Below are 15145 nucleotides of genomic sequence, written 5' to 3' on the forward strand. Positions count from 1 at the left end.
TGTTGTAAGTTGTGAGTATTTTTATCTGAATGTTGCATATGTTTTGAACATATGTTGCAATAGTATGTTTTATCTATTTCAGTCTTATGTTGCAGCAAGTGTTTTCATGTTGCAAGTTACAAGTGTTTTTATCTGAATGTTGCATATGTTTCGCACAAATGTTGCAAATGCATGTTCCATCTGTTTCAGACAACGTATGTCGCACTCAAGTGTTTCATGTTGCTCGGAGAGTCAGGGGCGCGGGGAGTGATGGTGGCACGTCATAGGCGCTGGGGAATGGGGCGCGGCGAACCGGCGAGTCGGCGGACGTGGCACGCGGTAGCGCTGGGGCCGACGGGGTGGGGTGTGCGTGCGGGGGCAGGGCGAATAGCCAGACGGATGGGAGCGGGTCTAATCAAGGCGGACGGGGCGGGCTGCGCGTCAAAGATGAATCGTCTGGACATGTGCGCGCAGCGATGGGGGCGGAGTGCGCGTGCAGGGCGGGGGGAATTAACGGACAGGGGCAGGCTGCGTGGGCGTCCAGACGCGCGCGTCTATCCGAACGTCCTAACCATGTCATTTCTCAAAAAGCCAAAAGCCAAAAATTGGAGGGGGGATGCAAATGATGAAGAAACTAAAAATTAAATACTCCGATCCTTGCTGAAACTCGTAAGGTTGTGTACATAGAGCCATAGAGGGCGCGTGGAAACTCAATTAAGTAATCTAGAAAAACGGTAAGGTAATCGTGCTAATCATGTGTAGGTGTGATCTTATTCTTTTTGGATATGACTAACCCGCTAACAATGCTAACAAGCATACTGATTATATTTATATGAAAAAGAAACAAACGAGAATGTACCTTGAAGCAGAACCAGTGCCGAAGGCACGACACAGCATTGTTGCTTGGATCAGCCATGACTCGTGTAGGATACCTTCCACCTCTCTCAATTTCACAATAGATTCATATTTAAGTTGATTCAACCTCTAGCCAGTCCCCATATGGGACTACACCTTTATTGCACATAGTATTTATTCTAGGCCTTGAAATTTATTTTGATTTAATTGAACATATGATAAGCTAAGCCCAATTAAATTCAACACTATCCACTTATGTCTATTTCGCGTGTTACGCGTAGAGTGGCGAGCGGTGGTTTACAAGACAAGTAAAGATGATCCACACCATGCGTGTCAGTGCCTACATCTAGTTTCCAGTATCACAGCATGCATAAGAAACACGAAGGAAATAGATGGACGATGTTAGGAGGCAGCTGAGGTGCTTCCAAATACATATTGCGCGTAATTCCATCCATGCATTGGACATCACATGTGTTGCCGGCACGGCGGCACACCCGAAAGTGACCTCTGTTGATTGCTTTCTCTAATAGAATAGATACTACTGTTATATATAACCTCCGTCCCTGAATAAATCAATTGCTTGCTAGAGCTGTCATAAGTTATTTTTTTATATTTAGCGAATTTATAACAAAATTATAAATATTTGTGATATCAAATGAGCATATCATGAAAATATAGTTTATGGTATATCTAATGTTATCATAAATCTTAGTGTTTTTTTTCTATAAATTCAATCAGACCTCAAATTTTTTTTTGACGTAAGATAACTTTTTAGGTTGATTTATTCAAAAAGAGAGGAAGCACTCTGCGATAAGTTTGCTTCCTTTGGTTTAGCCGGCCGTGATAAGAGCGGCAGACTTCTGAGTTCCAAAATTATAGTATACAGTAGTAGTTTTATAGTCTATATATCTGCAACTCCAACAAATATATATTTTATTATTCTATCTATCCATCGATGATTGAGCCTTAATCATGCATCTCCTCGGTGGTACTTAATTAATGAACTACGCCCGAGACCTGATCCATCGATTGATCTACAGCCTGTTTGGCAGGCCGTAAATGATCGTGGATTATTTACTGCTGGCTGGTTTGGTGCGAGAGAAAAATAATGCTCTAACTTATAATCCACGATCATATACGAGCACGCGAACATGTTGCTAAACCTTCGCTTGCAAACGGCAGGTGGGGGGGGGGGGGGGGGGGGGGGTTCGGCTCTAAGCTATTACAAGGGCCTATTTGGATGAGTTTTACGTACTGTTTGCTTGAACTTATCAGCTATGTATAGTGTTTTTCTTTCACAACAAAATAGCAGCAGCCGGCTTATCAGCCGCAAAAACTATCAGCTGAACATATTTTAGATTCTTAAAAACTAGGTTTTACCTCTAGTTTCTAAAATCTAGATTGGATGCATTTTAGATTCTTAAAACCCAGATTTTACCTCTAGTTTCTAAAATCTGGATTCTGAGAAAAAACTAGTGGGGGTCTTTGGATCCTCCAGTTTTTAAGAATCTTGCTTCATTTATTGCTCGCAAGGTCAAAAAATTTGACAAAAGTTGGATATCAACATCTTCTTGGTTTTTAAGAATCTGACAAAAACTAATAGAAGAAACTAGGCAAAAACTAGCATGTTTGATTCCACCCAGTTTTCAAAAACCAGATTCTTAAAAACTGGTGGGATCCAAATAGGACCCAAGTTGTTTTAGCTTTTCTAAGTATATATAGTTTTTGTTATATATTTAAATACATATGTTTAAATACATAACAAAAGATATTTACTTACTTAGAAAAAAGCTAAAACGATTTATAATTTGGAATGAAGAGAGTATCAGAAAAGTTTAGTTGTACTGAGCCAAATCGGTCTAAATTTAATTAAATTTATAGAAAAATAATTATTATAATATCAAATAAGCTTCAATGGATACATTATAAAATGTATTATCATAATTTAGCTCTTTGATATGGTAGATGTTAATATTGTCTTATACAAACTTGGTCAAATCTAGATCTTAGGACAACTGAAAATCTAGTTCATCTTCGGCCGGAGGGAGTATAATGCTATCAATAAGACTATCACGTCCCTATGATAACATTGAATAGGCATGTAAAATTAATTCATATGATGCATTGTATCATATTATTGTTTTTTGTAAGCCTCTGAACACAATTAGGGCCTGTTTGGATGATGCAGTTTTGAAAATTGTAGTATCACAAAACTATGGTTTTATAAGCCAAAAAGACACAAAACCATGGTTTAGAAAAAAGAGGTCACGAGTGAAGTTTCTAAAACTCCAAAAATACCACAGTTTTGACAAAAACATGATTTTAGAAACTATAAGATTTGTTGCATCCAAACACCTAGTCGCTTTAAAAAACAAAAGTATTTTGTAAAAACATAGTATTTCTCCAATACTTTAAAAATAGTTTGCATCCAAACAGGGCCTAATTGTTATGTATTCCCTCTACCTAAAAAAATGTCATTCTAGAGTATTTTGTATCGTATTGGTGTGTAACTCAAATGACCATGGTATCTCTATTTATTAGACATCTTCTATAGAAACACATGGTTAATTGGCTCAGTTAATTACTATGCATGTAACTGTAATTAAGGATCTGCACGAAGCTATGTAGATGGGGGTTGGACAAACAGAAGAAAGATAAGCGGTCGAGTTGATAACCGCGGAGGTCAATAGCTGTCCAAATGCTGCAATAACAAGTTTCACGGACAAATTTTGATTGAATAGTAAGTTTTCCAGGACGGAGGGAGTACTTCTATATGAATAGACCAAAAATATTAACACTTTTTTTTTTCTAATTTTGGGTTCTATGCTAAGCTTCATTTCTACCATGATACAACTTCCTTCTCCCTTATTTAACTATGTGCCATGTCAATACATTATATGGGCGGGCGTTCGTTTAGCGTGGATAACGCGCTAATTAATAGATATATTAAGGATCTGCTTGATCTATTAGCACTAAAAATTAGCTAGCTATAGCTGCTAATTTTTAGCAGGACGTTGTTTGGATCCACTTGCTAATAGGTAGTTGGACAGTGAGTTGAATATGTATATGAACTATTAGCACCTATTAACAACTCTAATCATGCTAATGAAACTAATAGTTAGCATCTCTTCAACTAATAATTAGCAGATTTATTAGCAGGTCTGTTTAGATCCGCCAGTACTAATTTTAGCTATTAATTTTTACTCCATCTGTTCAAAAACGATAATAGTATTATAGGATTCTATATCTTTAATCTCTCTTATAATATAAAGTCGATGGCTTAAAAATCAATATCAGCTTATAGACACTTTTAACTTAAATCTATTGATGTAAGTTTTATGCTCTAAATTTTCATACAATTTGACTAATTGTTGGTTAAAATTTATAAAATTTGATATTTCTTCTATCAAATACTATTACCATTTCTGAACAGGCAGTGCTAATAGATTCAAACAGACCTAGGTCAACGCCACTAGCAGGTGGGCTCATACGGGCGTTGACTTTTGATGTGTTGTGCTGACCCAACACAATTGCCCTAGGAAAGCATCCAACAAATGGATAATAGATTATTGCTACCCCGCCTTGCTTCGTACAATTAACAAAGTACTCTATCTAGCCTTCGATCGCCTAGGTAACAGAAAACGAAACAAAAGAAATGCAAGGCTTCCTCAAAAAAAAAATGCAAGGCACCACTCTGCCCATACTCCGTCCCTCCCTCGGGATCAAAACCTGCTCCCACCAATGAAGCCTGTTCGCGTGTTGATTTCAGTCAGGGCTTATCAGTCAGTCAATAGTATTTTTTTTTCACAATAAACTAGCACCAGTCGGACTTATCAGCCCAAAAATCAACCAGCGAACCAGCTGTGTGTCTCTTTACATTCTATGCTGGACCATCCGAGCTAATGGCAAAGAAAATTGCTTCTGTCTTGAAAATCAAGCCAAATAAACATAATCACTCAACCACAGAGTATCTTATACTCCCTCCGTCAAGAAATAATAAACATATTTAACTACCAAATTGTTTTTACAACCTTTAATCAGCAGTTAGTTAAATCATATGCAAATTTACGGCATAAAACTTAAATCAATAGATATGTGTTCAGAGTGGCTATAAGATGACATTAATTCTTTTAACAATTGACAATATATTATAAGAAAAATTAAAGCTCAATCAGAATATATTTAGCATGACTTTACCTCTGATGGAACGTGTCATGACGAAGGAAGTATTATTTTAGCAGTGCAAGTCCTGGTAGTACATGAAATTTTTGCCTTTGGCCTCATACCCAATCACAGCCAAAATGACATGTCACACCAGCCTACTTACTTAATTTGGGCTAATATAGGCACCGCAGCCAAAAGATGGAAAGATTAGTGAGTAAGTAGAGACATCAATAAAATACTGTAAACGTCGTCCATTATACTTAATTAGTACTTATAATAGTTTGTTGTTTCCCTTTCAATCTCTCAATCATCTAGCTTTTCGCCCTTTTTTCCCCCCACGACCACGATCGGCGAGCGGGTCCAAAGACCAAGAGGCCAAATCCAATCGCTAACCCCCCACGACCACGTCTACTACGAGAGGTGCTCTCCCCACACAGGCCAGACGCCAGAGCCCGCAGGCCGCAGCGTCCACTGGAGGACTTGCAGAGAGTCGGCCGCAGCAGCTCAGCCTCAGCGGGCCAGACGCCTCCGTGGCTCCGTCCGCCGATCAACACACGGGCACGCCTCCCGTTTCCTCATTCCCAGGCTGCACTGCGCCGCCTCCAGGCGCCGCGAGCCTCACCGCTTCCTCCGGCGAAAACCGTTCCTCTCAGGCGCGCTACCTCCGTTCCGGGTGAGTCTAGGCGCATCGCCTCCTCCCACGGCCGGATCCTTGTCGGCCCGGGTCTGCGCGATTCGTGGATCCGGTGGCCCGGGTCTGCGCCGTCCACAGCAGTACAGCACCGCTCCTCCCCTCCCCTTGCTTCTGCAGGCCTGCAGCGCACCCCCTCCTCCACTGTCCCCCCTTCTTCTTTTTCACATGGAGACTAGTTGTCTCTCCGCTAGCCGCACGGATCCTCGCCATCGGTCCGTCCTCACCTCTTCTTCCTCTCTCTCTGCAGGTCTGCGAGGTAGTGCCGGCGACGAGGCCTCTCCAATCCCTCCGGCGAGCTCCCCTTCCAAAGTGGTGAGGTAAGCCTGCCCCCGTTCCTTACGTCTCCTGTAGACTCATGTAACTCTTCTGAAAATAAAACTCACAGTTGTCGATTAGAACCATGCAAAACTACAGTGATCATGTATGTACTTCCGCTCACTGAATCAGACATGATCAGTTGTTTTGCTTTTCTTAAGAAAAGGTAAAAAGAAAAGAAAAAGACTATATTCATGATTCTCAGACTCTGAACCATGTCGGTGTTGTCTCTAGTATACTTGCTTTAGTATGTGTAGCACATGGTTAGGCTGAGCTGTGTAGAGCATGGGTTAGAGGTAGTTTTGAGCCTATTTTTCTTTTCATATATGTTATATATGAATTGATATATACCTACAAATTCCTAATTGCAATCTATCGTTGATTGAAATGTTTAGAAATTGTTCTCCACAAATAGGGATGCTACAGTAAACAATCTTCCCTACAGGAAGAACAATAGGGAACACCTTGAGGTAAATCAGGATTGATCAAATATTCAGTAGGGACTTTCAGCTTATGCATGAAATATGGTAACTAAGAAAGAACCATAGTAAATTCAGCAAGATTGAGCAAAATTCCTTCAAACACCTTAATAAGGTGAAATAAGGTAAAGCATCAAGTATTCCAAATTAACGCCAGGGTGTCTCATATTGTTCTCTCAGTAGGACAGATTGTTTGTTCATTGTAGCCTCTCTGCGCCCTTCTTTAATCTTATAACAATTTGTGGAAAAAAGTTCCTAAAAATGGAATGTTTATAACTTGGTTAATACCAGTGTGTCTTATATATAGTATGGCTTACATATCTCATCTAACCTTTCTCAGGCAGTGCTTTGGATATTAGCTTTTGCATTTTTGTGGATCAGTCCTCCCAGGGGTTATGCATGACAGCCCCTGTGGCTCTTCCAAATGATCTAGAAGCGGTCTCCCATTCTGCAAGGGTTGACTTATTCCGAGACACTAGTTGCAACATAGAAAAGGAGGTGTTGGCCAGTTTGGGAAATGGCCATGGTTTCAGAGTTGGGGAGATCAGATTTGCTAATGGAGATATTTATTCCGGCACATTGTTGGGGAACACAGAAGGGCAGGCCTGGTGCAGTGGTGAGAGCTATCTCACTGAGTCACCAGGTCACGGGTTGGAAGTAGCCTCTCCGCAGATTTTGCGGGGGGAAGGCTTGCCTCGGTTTTTTCCTTTCCCAGACCCCACTCACGTGGGAGCCTCCTGCACTGGGTCTGCCCCTTTATTGTTGGGGAACACACCAGAGGGTTCAGGCCAGTATCGCTGGTCAGATGGTTGCACCTACGAGGGTGAGTGGAGGAGAGGGATGAGGCATGGGCAAGGAAAGACGCGATGGCCATCTGGAGCCACCTATGAGGGTGAGTATTCTAGTGGCTACGTATTCGGTGAAGGCACCTATACGGGTCCAGATAAAATCGTCTACAAGGGACGGTGGAAGTTGAATCGCAAGCATGGGCTTGGACATCAGACATATCCAAATGGAGACATGTTTGAAGGTTCGTGGATTCAGGGAGAAATAGTAGGTCATGGGAAGTACACATGGGCGAATGGGGACACTTACGTTGGCAACATGAAAAGTGGCAAGATGTCAGGGAAAGGAACTCTTACATGGAAAAATGGGGACTCATATGAGGGTAACTGGATGGATGGCTTGATGCATGGGTATGGAATCTATACATGGAATGAATGCGGGTATTATATTGGAACATGGACAAGGGGACTGAAGGATGGGAAAGGTAAATTCTATCCGAACGGTTGCAGAGTTCCTGTTAACGATGAGCTGTATATCAATAATCTAAGAAACCGTGGTGTATTGCCTGACATTAGAAAGCAAAATCATGGTTCACGCATACTTCACTCTTCCTCGGTTGACATGGGGAATATGAAGGTTGGTATGACTAGGCAATCTTCAGATGTTGTGTACAAAAGGAATTCAACTGAGCAGCCTCCTTTGAAGAATGTGTCTTTGGAAAGACGGTGGAGTCTTGAGGTGGCTATTGAAAAGTTTATTGGCCATGAATCGAGTGAAAGTTCTGGCCTAGAAAGCTTGGAAAACTTGAGTGATTCACGTTTGCCCATACTTGAAAGAGAATACATGCAAGGTGTTCTAATCAGTGAGGTGGTTCTTGACAGGAGTTTTTCAGACTCCTCAAAGAAGACAAAACGCCACCAGAAGAAAATAGTGAGGGACACAAAAAAGCCTGGAGAGACAATAATTAAGGGACACAGAAGCTATGATTTAATGCTCAGCCTGCAGCTTGGAATCAGGTAGCACCTCCTGAGATCATGGTTTCAGTTTGCGTTCTTTTTTTTACTGTACATTGTTTGTTCAGCTATTACTGGCCTAGCTACTCCCTACTGAATGTTCTTGTTTATAGAATAATCCTCTCTTGCAACCATATAGTAATATCATGCCATATAATAACAGGTCCCTTGTCATCAGGCTTGTGCAACCAATGATGTGTTTTAAAAAAAATAGTTGGTATCATTTATTATTTAGCTTCTAGAGAGCAATGATGTAAGGTCTGAGTGATGTACACCAGCAAGTAGTGGTTGCTTTTTGAAAAAAAAATGCAAAAGATTGTATCTCTCATAAACACATTACAGATATGGTTTGGAACTCGCCCCATTCAAAGTTTGTAGTGCCATTTGCATGGTACATTGAGAAGTATGAACTACTGCAAGTAGTGATTACTGCCTCTAGCTTGCAACTTGCGCTTTTCGTGTTAGGAACTGCTACTCCTGCAACATACATGTTGTTTAATTAAATCCAGAGTATGATGTTTACAGATTGTTTTTTAAGTATATTTGAAATCGGCAACGTTTTGTTGTACTTAGGTACACAGTTGGAAAGATTACACCAATTCAAAAACGTGAAGTTCGTGCTTCAGATTTTGGACCAAGAGCAAGTTTCTGGATGAACTTCCCAAAAGAAGGATCTCGGCTTACTCCTTCACATTCAGCGGAAGATTTTAAATGGAAAGACTACTGTCCCATGGTTTTCAGGTCCGCATCTCTGACATTTATGCCAATATGTGCATCTAAAAATGATGCGATGTCCTTATCCACTGCAGATCAAGTAACCTTTAGATTCAACACACTTAGCTAACACAATTTTGTTCATTGTGACCTCTTGTTGACATATTCTTTTTGTTGTTTCTCCTGACTTAAATTATAATTTCTCTCTGTTCCAGACTCATACTTTAAAACACAATATCAATCCACTTTTGTAGGAATTTGAGAGAGATGTTCAAGATTGATGCTGCAGACTATATGATCTCCATATGCGGAAATTCTGCTCTTAGGGAACTATCTTCCCCTGGAAAGAGTGGAAGTGTCTTTTTCTTGTCACAAGATGATAGGTTCATGATTAAGACTCTCCGAAAATCTGAAGTGCAGGTCCATTATCTATTTAGACTACAGAGATTGTATTTCTTAGCTGTCATGATTGTTGGATAGTTTGTGCATGTATAGTACGACCATTTGCCTAGGAAGCGAAATTGAACTTTTCATGACTCTATACTATCCTGTAGGTTCTTTTACGAATGCTTCCAAACTATTATGATCATGTCCGTACCTATGAGAACACCCTCATAACTAAGTTTTTTGGCCTCCACAGGGTGAAACCTTCTAGTGGTCAAAAGGTAATGATTGACATCAGCACCGATTTCATCTAAGGTTTCTTTAGTTTAGTTTTTTCCCTTCCTTTTTAATGTAACGGTCCTTCTTTAATATCTGCAAATTGCAGTTCCGGTTTGTTGTAATGGGAAACATGTTTTGCACTGAATTGAGAATTCACCGGAGGTTTGATTTGAAAGGCTCATCTTTAGGCCGCTCTACTGAGAAAATTGAAATTGACGAGAACACAACTCTGAAGGATTTGGATCTTAACTATTCCTTTTATCTTGAACCTTCCTGGCGTGAGGCTCTACTTAAGTGAGCATATTTTCTCTAGAAATCATGCTTCTTGTGTGTTCTGTTATGTGATCACATTACACTTATCTCAAATACTGTTGATTATTCTTCAGGCAGATTGAAACAGACAGTGATTTTTTGAGAACACAGCGGATAATGGATTACAGCCTACTGCTTGGTGTTCATTATAGAGCTCCACAGCACTTGCGGACACGTGCATCCTATCACCGGAGCATGGCAGCAGATAGGTTGACTGTTGTTTCAGAAGAAGGTGAGGAGTAAGGACATGCCTAACACCTTCCATAAAATGTTGCTCCCTGAGTGTAAGGAAAATACTCATTGATTCGTTTCAATAGTGAAGTATATCTACTCTTTGTGTCCAGCTGGAGCCTGTAGGCTGTAGTTGCCAAGCTAATGATCATTTTAAATTAGTTTTTGTTCAAAAGGAGCTCGAATTATGCATCCCAACATCCAAAATTACCTGGAAATCCTTAGCATGTTGCGTAGTCCTAAACTTTCTTAATTTCCAAATCATGTTTGAGCTAGGCAGCCTTAAGTTGTCTTGTGTGATGTACAAATATGTCTGATAGTTGCTATTGATCTGCAATGCCTGTTTTTATTGCTTTAACTTGTGCATTTCCATGTTAATTTTTTTTAAGACTGGTGCGCTAATGTTTGGTCAAAAATGGTTGGCACAGATGCTCAAGAAGATGATGCCCTTAGCTATCCAGAAGGATTAGTCTTGGTTCAAAGCAGTGGTGAGAACAGTGTTGTTGTTGGTCCTCACATAAGAGGCAGCCGTTTGCGTGCATCAGCTGCTGGATTTGGTGAAGTAGACCTTCTGCTGCCTGGTACAGCCAGGTAATTGTTTGTAGTTCAAATACTCTGAGTAGCCTGTGGAAATTTTGTTGCACTGGCACAGTGCTTGTAGTTTCAAAGGGGGAGAATTACAGCAGCTTCTTTTTTTAATGCCTTTCTTATGTTTGTCAGGCTTCAGATCCAGCTAGGAGTTAACATGCCTGCAAGGGCAGAGCAAATCCCTAAGGAAGATGAAAGCAAACCATTTCGTGAGGTGTATGATGTCGTCCTCTACCTAGGCATCATTGACATATTGCAAGAGTACAACATGACAAAGAAAATCGAGCATGCTGTCAAGTCCATGCAATATGATTCGGTCTCAATCTCTGCTGTGGACCCCCAGTTCTACTCGGACCGTTTCTTGAAGTTCATCCAGACCGTCTTCCCTGAGAATTCATAGGTCATCAACCAATACTTGTTTGAAAGATGCCCCACTTGCTGCTGCTTTGTGAGTGATGTTGGCCAAGCACATGAAACCTGATTCCCACGACAGTTCATGTCTTCAAAATTGGAGCTTGCAAGCATCAGAAAAGCATTACACTCTCTTCAGTGCATACCTGTTCCTTCTTGGGTGAACTAGCTTGCCTGTTCCTTCCTGGATGAATTGGCAGGAAGAATGGCCAGCAAGATGAGATTCGTCAGGGAAATTGTGCAGAAGCAAATAGATCTTCTCTAGGTTTTTGCCCCGAGCCCCTGGGATGATCCGGCTGGCTTCCCGGAGTAGGCACGGCATACTGGACTGGAGCAGGGGTAGATGCGGCTACCTTGTGAGTTGCGAGGATTCTAGCGACAACGGCGCCATGGAGCTCTGGGAATCACTATGTTTATATCTCGACAGTTGCAGAAGGCTAAAGCACCTGTTGCCTTTGGCTCGTGTTTCATCTGTTATAAGGTGCTATGGAGGCTATTTTGCTTATAAGACCCAAAAAATATGCATCAATATCCGATACATTGTAGGACAAACAAAAGGAATATGTATTTTATTGCAAAATGAAAAGAAATGGAAGCAAGAATAAGAAGGCCAGTTCGCAAATCTGTTCGATGCAAACCGTATGGTGAGTTGGTACTAGCATCTCTTCCCTCATTCCTTGTTGAAACAGTGTCAGCTAGTCGTATAATAGAGAAGAGAGCCAGGAGTAATGCTAGTCGCCTAGTCATGGTAGCAGCCCTGGTCGCAGAGGACACCTCTCCGAGCCCGCGCCACCGTACTCCAGTCCCGAGCTCTCCGGCGACAAGGTGCTCGTCGGTGCCAACTTCGCGTTAGTCGGCGTCGGCATCCTCAGACGACACGGGCATACGAAGTAAGAAAGAGTTCGACCCCTAAAAGTCCGGTCCCTGCATTTCGCTTTCAATGTCAGTTGCCAGTTTGCCACATTTTCACCACCGGTCTTATAACTGCGACCAGAAAAAAAAGGGCTATGCCTCACCTGCGAAAGAAGTGATAATTTAGCAGAGCTGGAACAAGAAGACGTGTTTATCTAAGCTTTCCAATACAAATTTAGTGAAAGGAGTATGCCTCACGGCTCACCTGCGAAAAAGATAAAGAAATAAAAGTTGACTGCATACTGACTCAAATAGAAGCATGAAAGATACTCGGTACCAGATGAACAATTCTCGGTGGAGTGTAATTTCGGGCAGTTGTTCAATTGTTTCCAAGTACAAGTAGCAGTTCTTGAGTTTCTTATCGCCGGTAGTAATCGTGTCAGTATTCAATAGCCTGAAATGTATAGAAGAATCGGTTTCCTGGTTGCTTTATTTTTTTTAAAAAAAATTCTGGTTGCTTTATTGAAGCAAACTGAAGTGGTAGTAATGGTTTCTTAGTGTAATTAGTTATTTAAGTAAACTAGACGATGCCTCTCGCGTTGCTGCGAGAATTTTGTTGTGCTGTACACGAAAAGAATTTATGAAGGGACTACAATACGTTGTTGTGGGATTTTGAGGGATAAATTAAGATAAACAATGTATAATACCATGGATACGACAAAGAGTAACATCATTTTACTGGCCCACCTTTTAAAGAACCATTGTACAAAATTATCCCAATTTAGTTAAAAAATATTAGAGCAGGAGAAAATAAAAAGTATATGAAATTAAACATTATTTTAGTTACATCGTTTCCTTTTACCGGCATCAACTGTTGGAGCAAAACGTAGGAAATAGCATCTAATATATCAAAGCAGGCGGCTTTTAGCCGCTGTTCAGGACATCCACGGTAGTAAAAAAGATTTCATCCGTCAGATTCTAATTTCACGGTCCAGATTTACTTTCAACGCCCTTTCCTGTTTGCTCAACGTGTTACCCTATCGGTGGTTGCTCTAAAAAATATTGGCTCTCCAGAAATTTGTCCTCGCTTCCACATCCAGCCAGCAGCCTCTTCCTCCCCTCCCCGAGCCGCCCTTGCCAGCGCCGCCATGGCTGCTCCGTGCGCCCCAACCACGGGGATGCTCCCTCCCTCTACTCTTCCCCTCTCTCTCTCTCTCTCTCTCTCTCTCTCTCTCTCTCTCTCTACCCACGCGGTGCCGCACGCCGGCCGGCTACCGTCGCGGGCGGGCCGACGCCCATGGCTCGGTCGTTCGCGGTGGCCACTCCCCGGCCCGGCGGCGTAACGGCGTGGGCGCGGCCACCCCCCTCCCCCCCCCCCCCCCCCGCCATGGCCGGCTCCCCACTCTGGGTTCGGGTGGGGCGGCGGTGAGCCCCCGGCAGGTGCTGCGGCGGCGCGCCTAGCCCCGACGATTATGGCCTCCGGTGCCTCCGCTACAGTTCCCTCTGCTCCGTTCGCTTGTTATCTCCTAGGTGAAGCAAGAACATCACTCTCCTCTATTAGTCCTATTACGGTCGCCTCTATTTCCCTCTTCTGATCTGTGCTAGACATTGACGGATTCGAGAAGAAAAGGTAGTTGCTTTCCCTTAATCTCTGTCCCTTCTTTTGATGGGCTCTCTTCTGATCTATGATAGAGATTGACGGATTCAACAAGAAAACCTACATGGTTTGCTTAAATCTCCATCCCATCTCTCCATTTATTAAACACAGATGCACGTATCAATGGATCCATTCGTTTCCTTGAAATGGGAACACATCTCGGTACATCTACGAATGGATAGCACCTCTGTAAATCCATGCTATGCTCTATTTCTTCCTCCCTGAACTTGCTTGGTCTTGGTATGGTAACCTAAAAAAATCCCCTTTATTTTCTTTGGCACCTTATATTTCTCATGATGATCCCTTAATTTCATTTCCTGTATGTATGGATTTATTTTGCTTGTGCATAAGGTTCAAGGTTTCCGGCAGAAAAAATCTAAGCATGTCTCTATGCACTATGCTGCTGTTGTAACCTTTTCAGTATATATAACCGTGTGCCTATGATGCTGCTTTATTTATTTTACCACCGACGCGAGGGCACATGTGATGGACTAGTAGGACTACGATCCACATGGAGAACGACACATGAGTAGTTTCAGAATCTGCTGTCAACTTCTTTTGAAGGATTATAGATGATAATATACATAATGCACGGTTGTTAAGTCTAGAAAAGCATTCACCTGATCTACAGAGAACTCCATGAAACTGAAGAGTGCAACCACTGCTAGGTCGTCGTCACCGGGGATGCAACCCTTTCTGATGGAGCTGCCGACGAAGTCATATATACCACCAGATTAGTTCTCCTGATTAGGTATAATATAGTAGGTTGATCATGGACCTGGAGTGAAGAAGACCCAAGTCCAATAGAGCAATAGCCTAATTTCATTAATCCAATCTGCACAGGGGCACATGCGCACGTACACCACGTATATTTTTTCAGAAATACCAAGGTGAGGACGTCCGATCCTTTAGACGCTCCCATTCGTGGCCGTAACGACACCAGCTCAATGATTTAATAGTCGTAGTCTCTCGTCCAGAAGCCTCTAACTATAAAAATCACCGTAGCTCAAGCAAACGCGCTCTACTACAATTGCGCTTCGCCGTGCCGCCCCGACGTTCTCCATGGTGGTCATCTACTACAATTGCGCTTCGCCGCGCCGCCCCGCCCTCCTTGATCCCTCTCCATTGCGCCTCCAGGCTGCTCGCCTTCCTCCCTCTCCACTGTGTCTCCGGCCCGCCACGGCCTTCTCCAGCTCACCGGCCGCCTTCTCCACCAAAGCAGCGACAGCTCGCGCCGGACCCGCCACGGCCTTCTCCACCGAAGCGGCGACAGCTCGTGCCAGTACGAGATCAGGAGCGCCACCACCTAGTGCCACGCCGATCCACCTCTCCCGTCGCGGAAGGGGAAGCAGGGGAGGCCTACGCCTGCGCCCCCATCCACCTCGCGCCGCCGGAAGGAAGGGGAGACCTGCGCCATCGTTGTTTCCCACCT

The 15145-nt window shown here is 42.7% G+C and overlaps 1 protein-coding gene across 3 annotated transcripts; it reads left to right on the top strand.

Moving 5' to 3' along the window:
• Nucleotides 1–5394: 5394 nt before the first annotated feature.
• LOC136524512 (phosphatidylinositol 4-phosphate 5-kinase 9-like) lies at nt 5395–12603 on the top strand. 3 transcript variants are annotated; one of them, XM_066517871.1, is made up of 10 exons: nt 5395–5671; nt 5940–6009; nt 6827–8288; nt 8859–9026; nt 9254–9419; nt 9554–9664; nt 9769–9956; nt 10049–10201; nt 10632–10796; nt 10926–12603. In XM_066517871.1, exons 3-10 carry the CDS (start codon nt 6886–6888, stop codon nt 11191–11193), a joined length of 2622 nt encoding a protein of 873 aa, XP_066373968.1. In that variant the 5' UTR covers nt 5395–5671; nt 5940–6009; nt 6827–6885; the 3' UTR covers nt 11194–12603. The 3 variants fall into 3 exon arrangements, with proteins under 3 accessions (XP_066373968.1, XP_066373960.1, XP_066373964.1); XM_066517863.1 differs by having other exon boundaries at nt 5398–5671; nt 10049–10206; nt 10634–10796; nt 10926–12600; XM_066517867.1 differs by having other exon boundaries at nt 5398–5671; nt 5940–6004; nt 10049–10206; nt 10634–10796; nt 10926–12600.
• Nucleotides 12604–15145: the final 2542 nt, after the last annotated feature.

The sequence above is a fragment of the Miscanthus floridulus genome, chromosome 2, assembly GCF_019320115.1.
Source record: "Miscanthus floridulus cultivar M001 chromosome 2, ASM1932011v1, whole genome shotgun sequence".
Lineage (NCBI taxonomy): Eukaryota > Viridiplantae > Streptophyta > Magnoliopsida > Poales > Poaceae > Miscanthus > Miscanthus floridulus.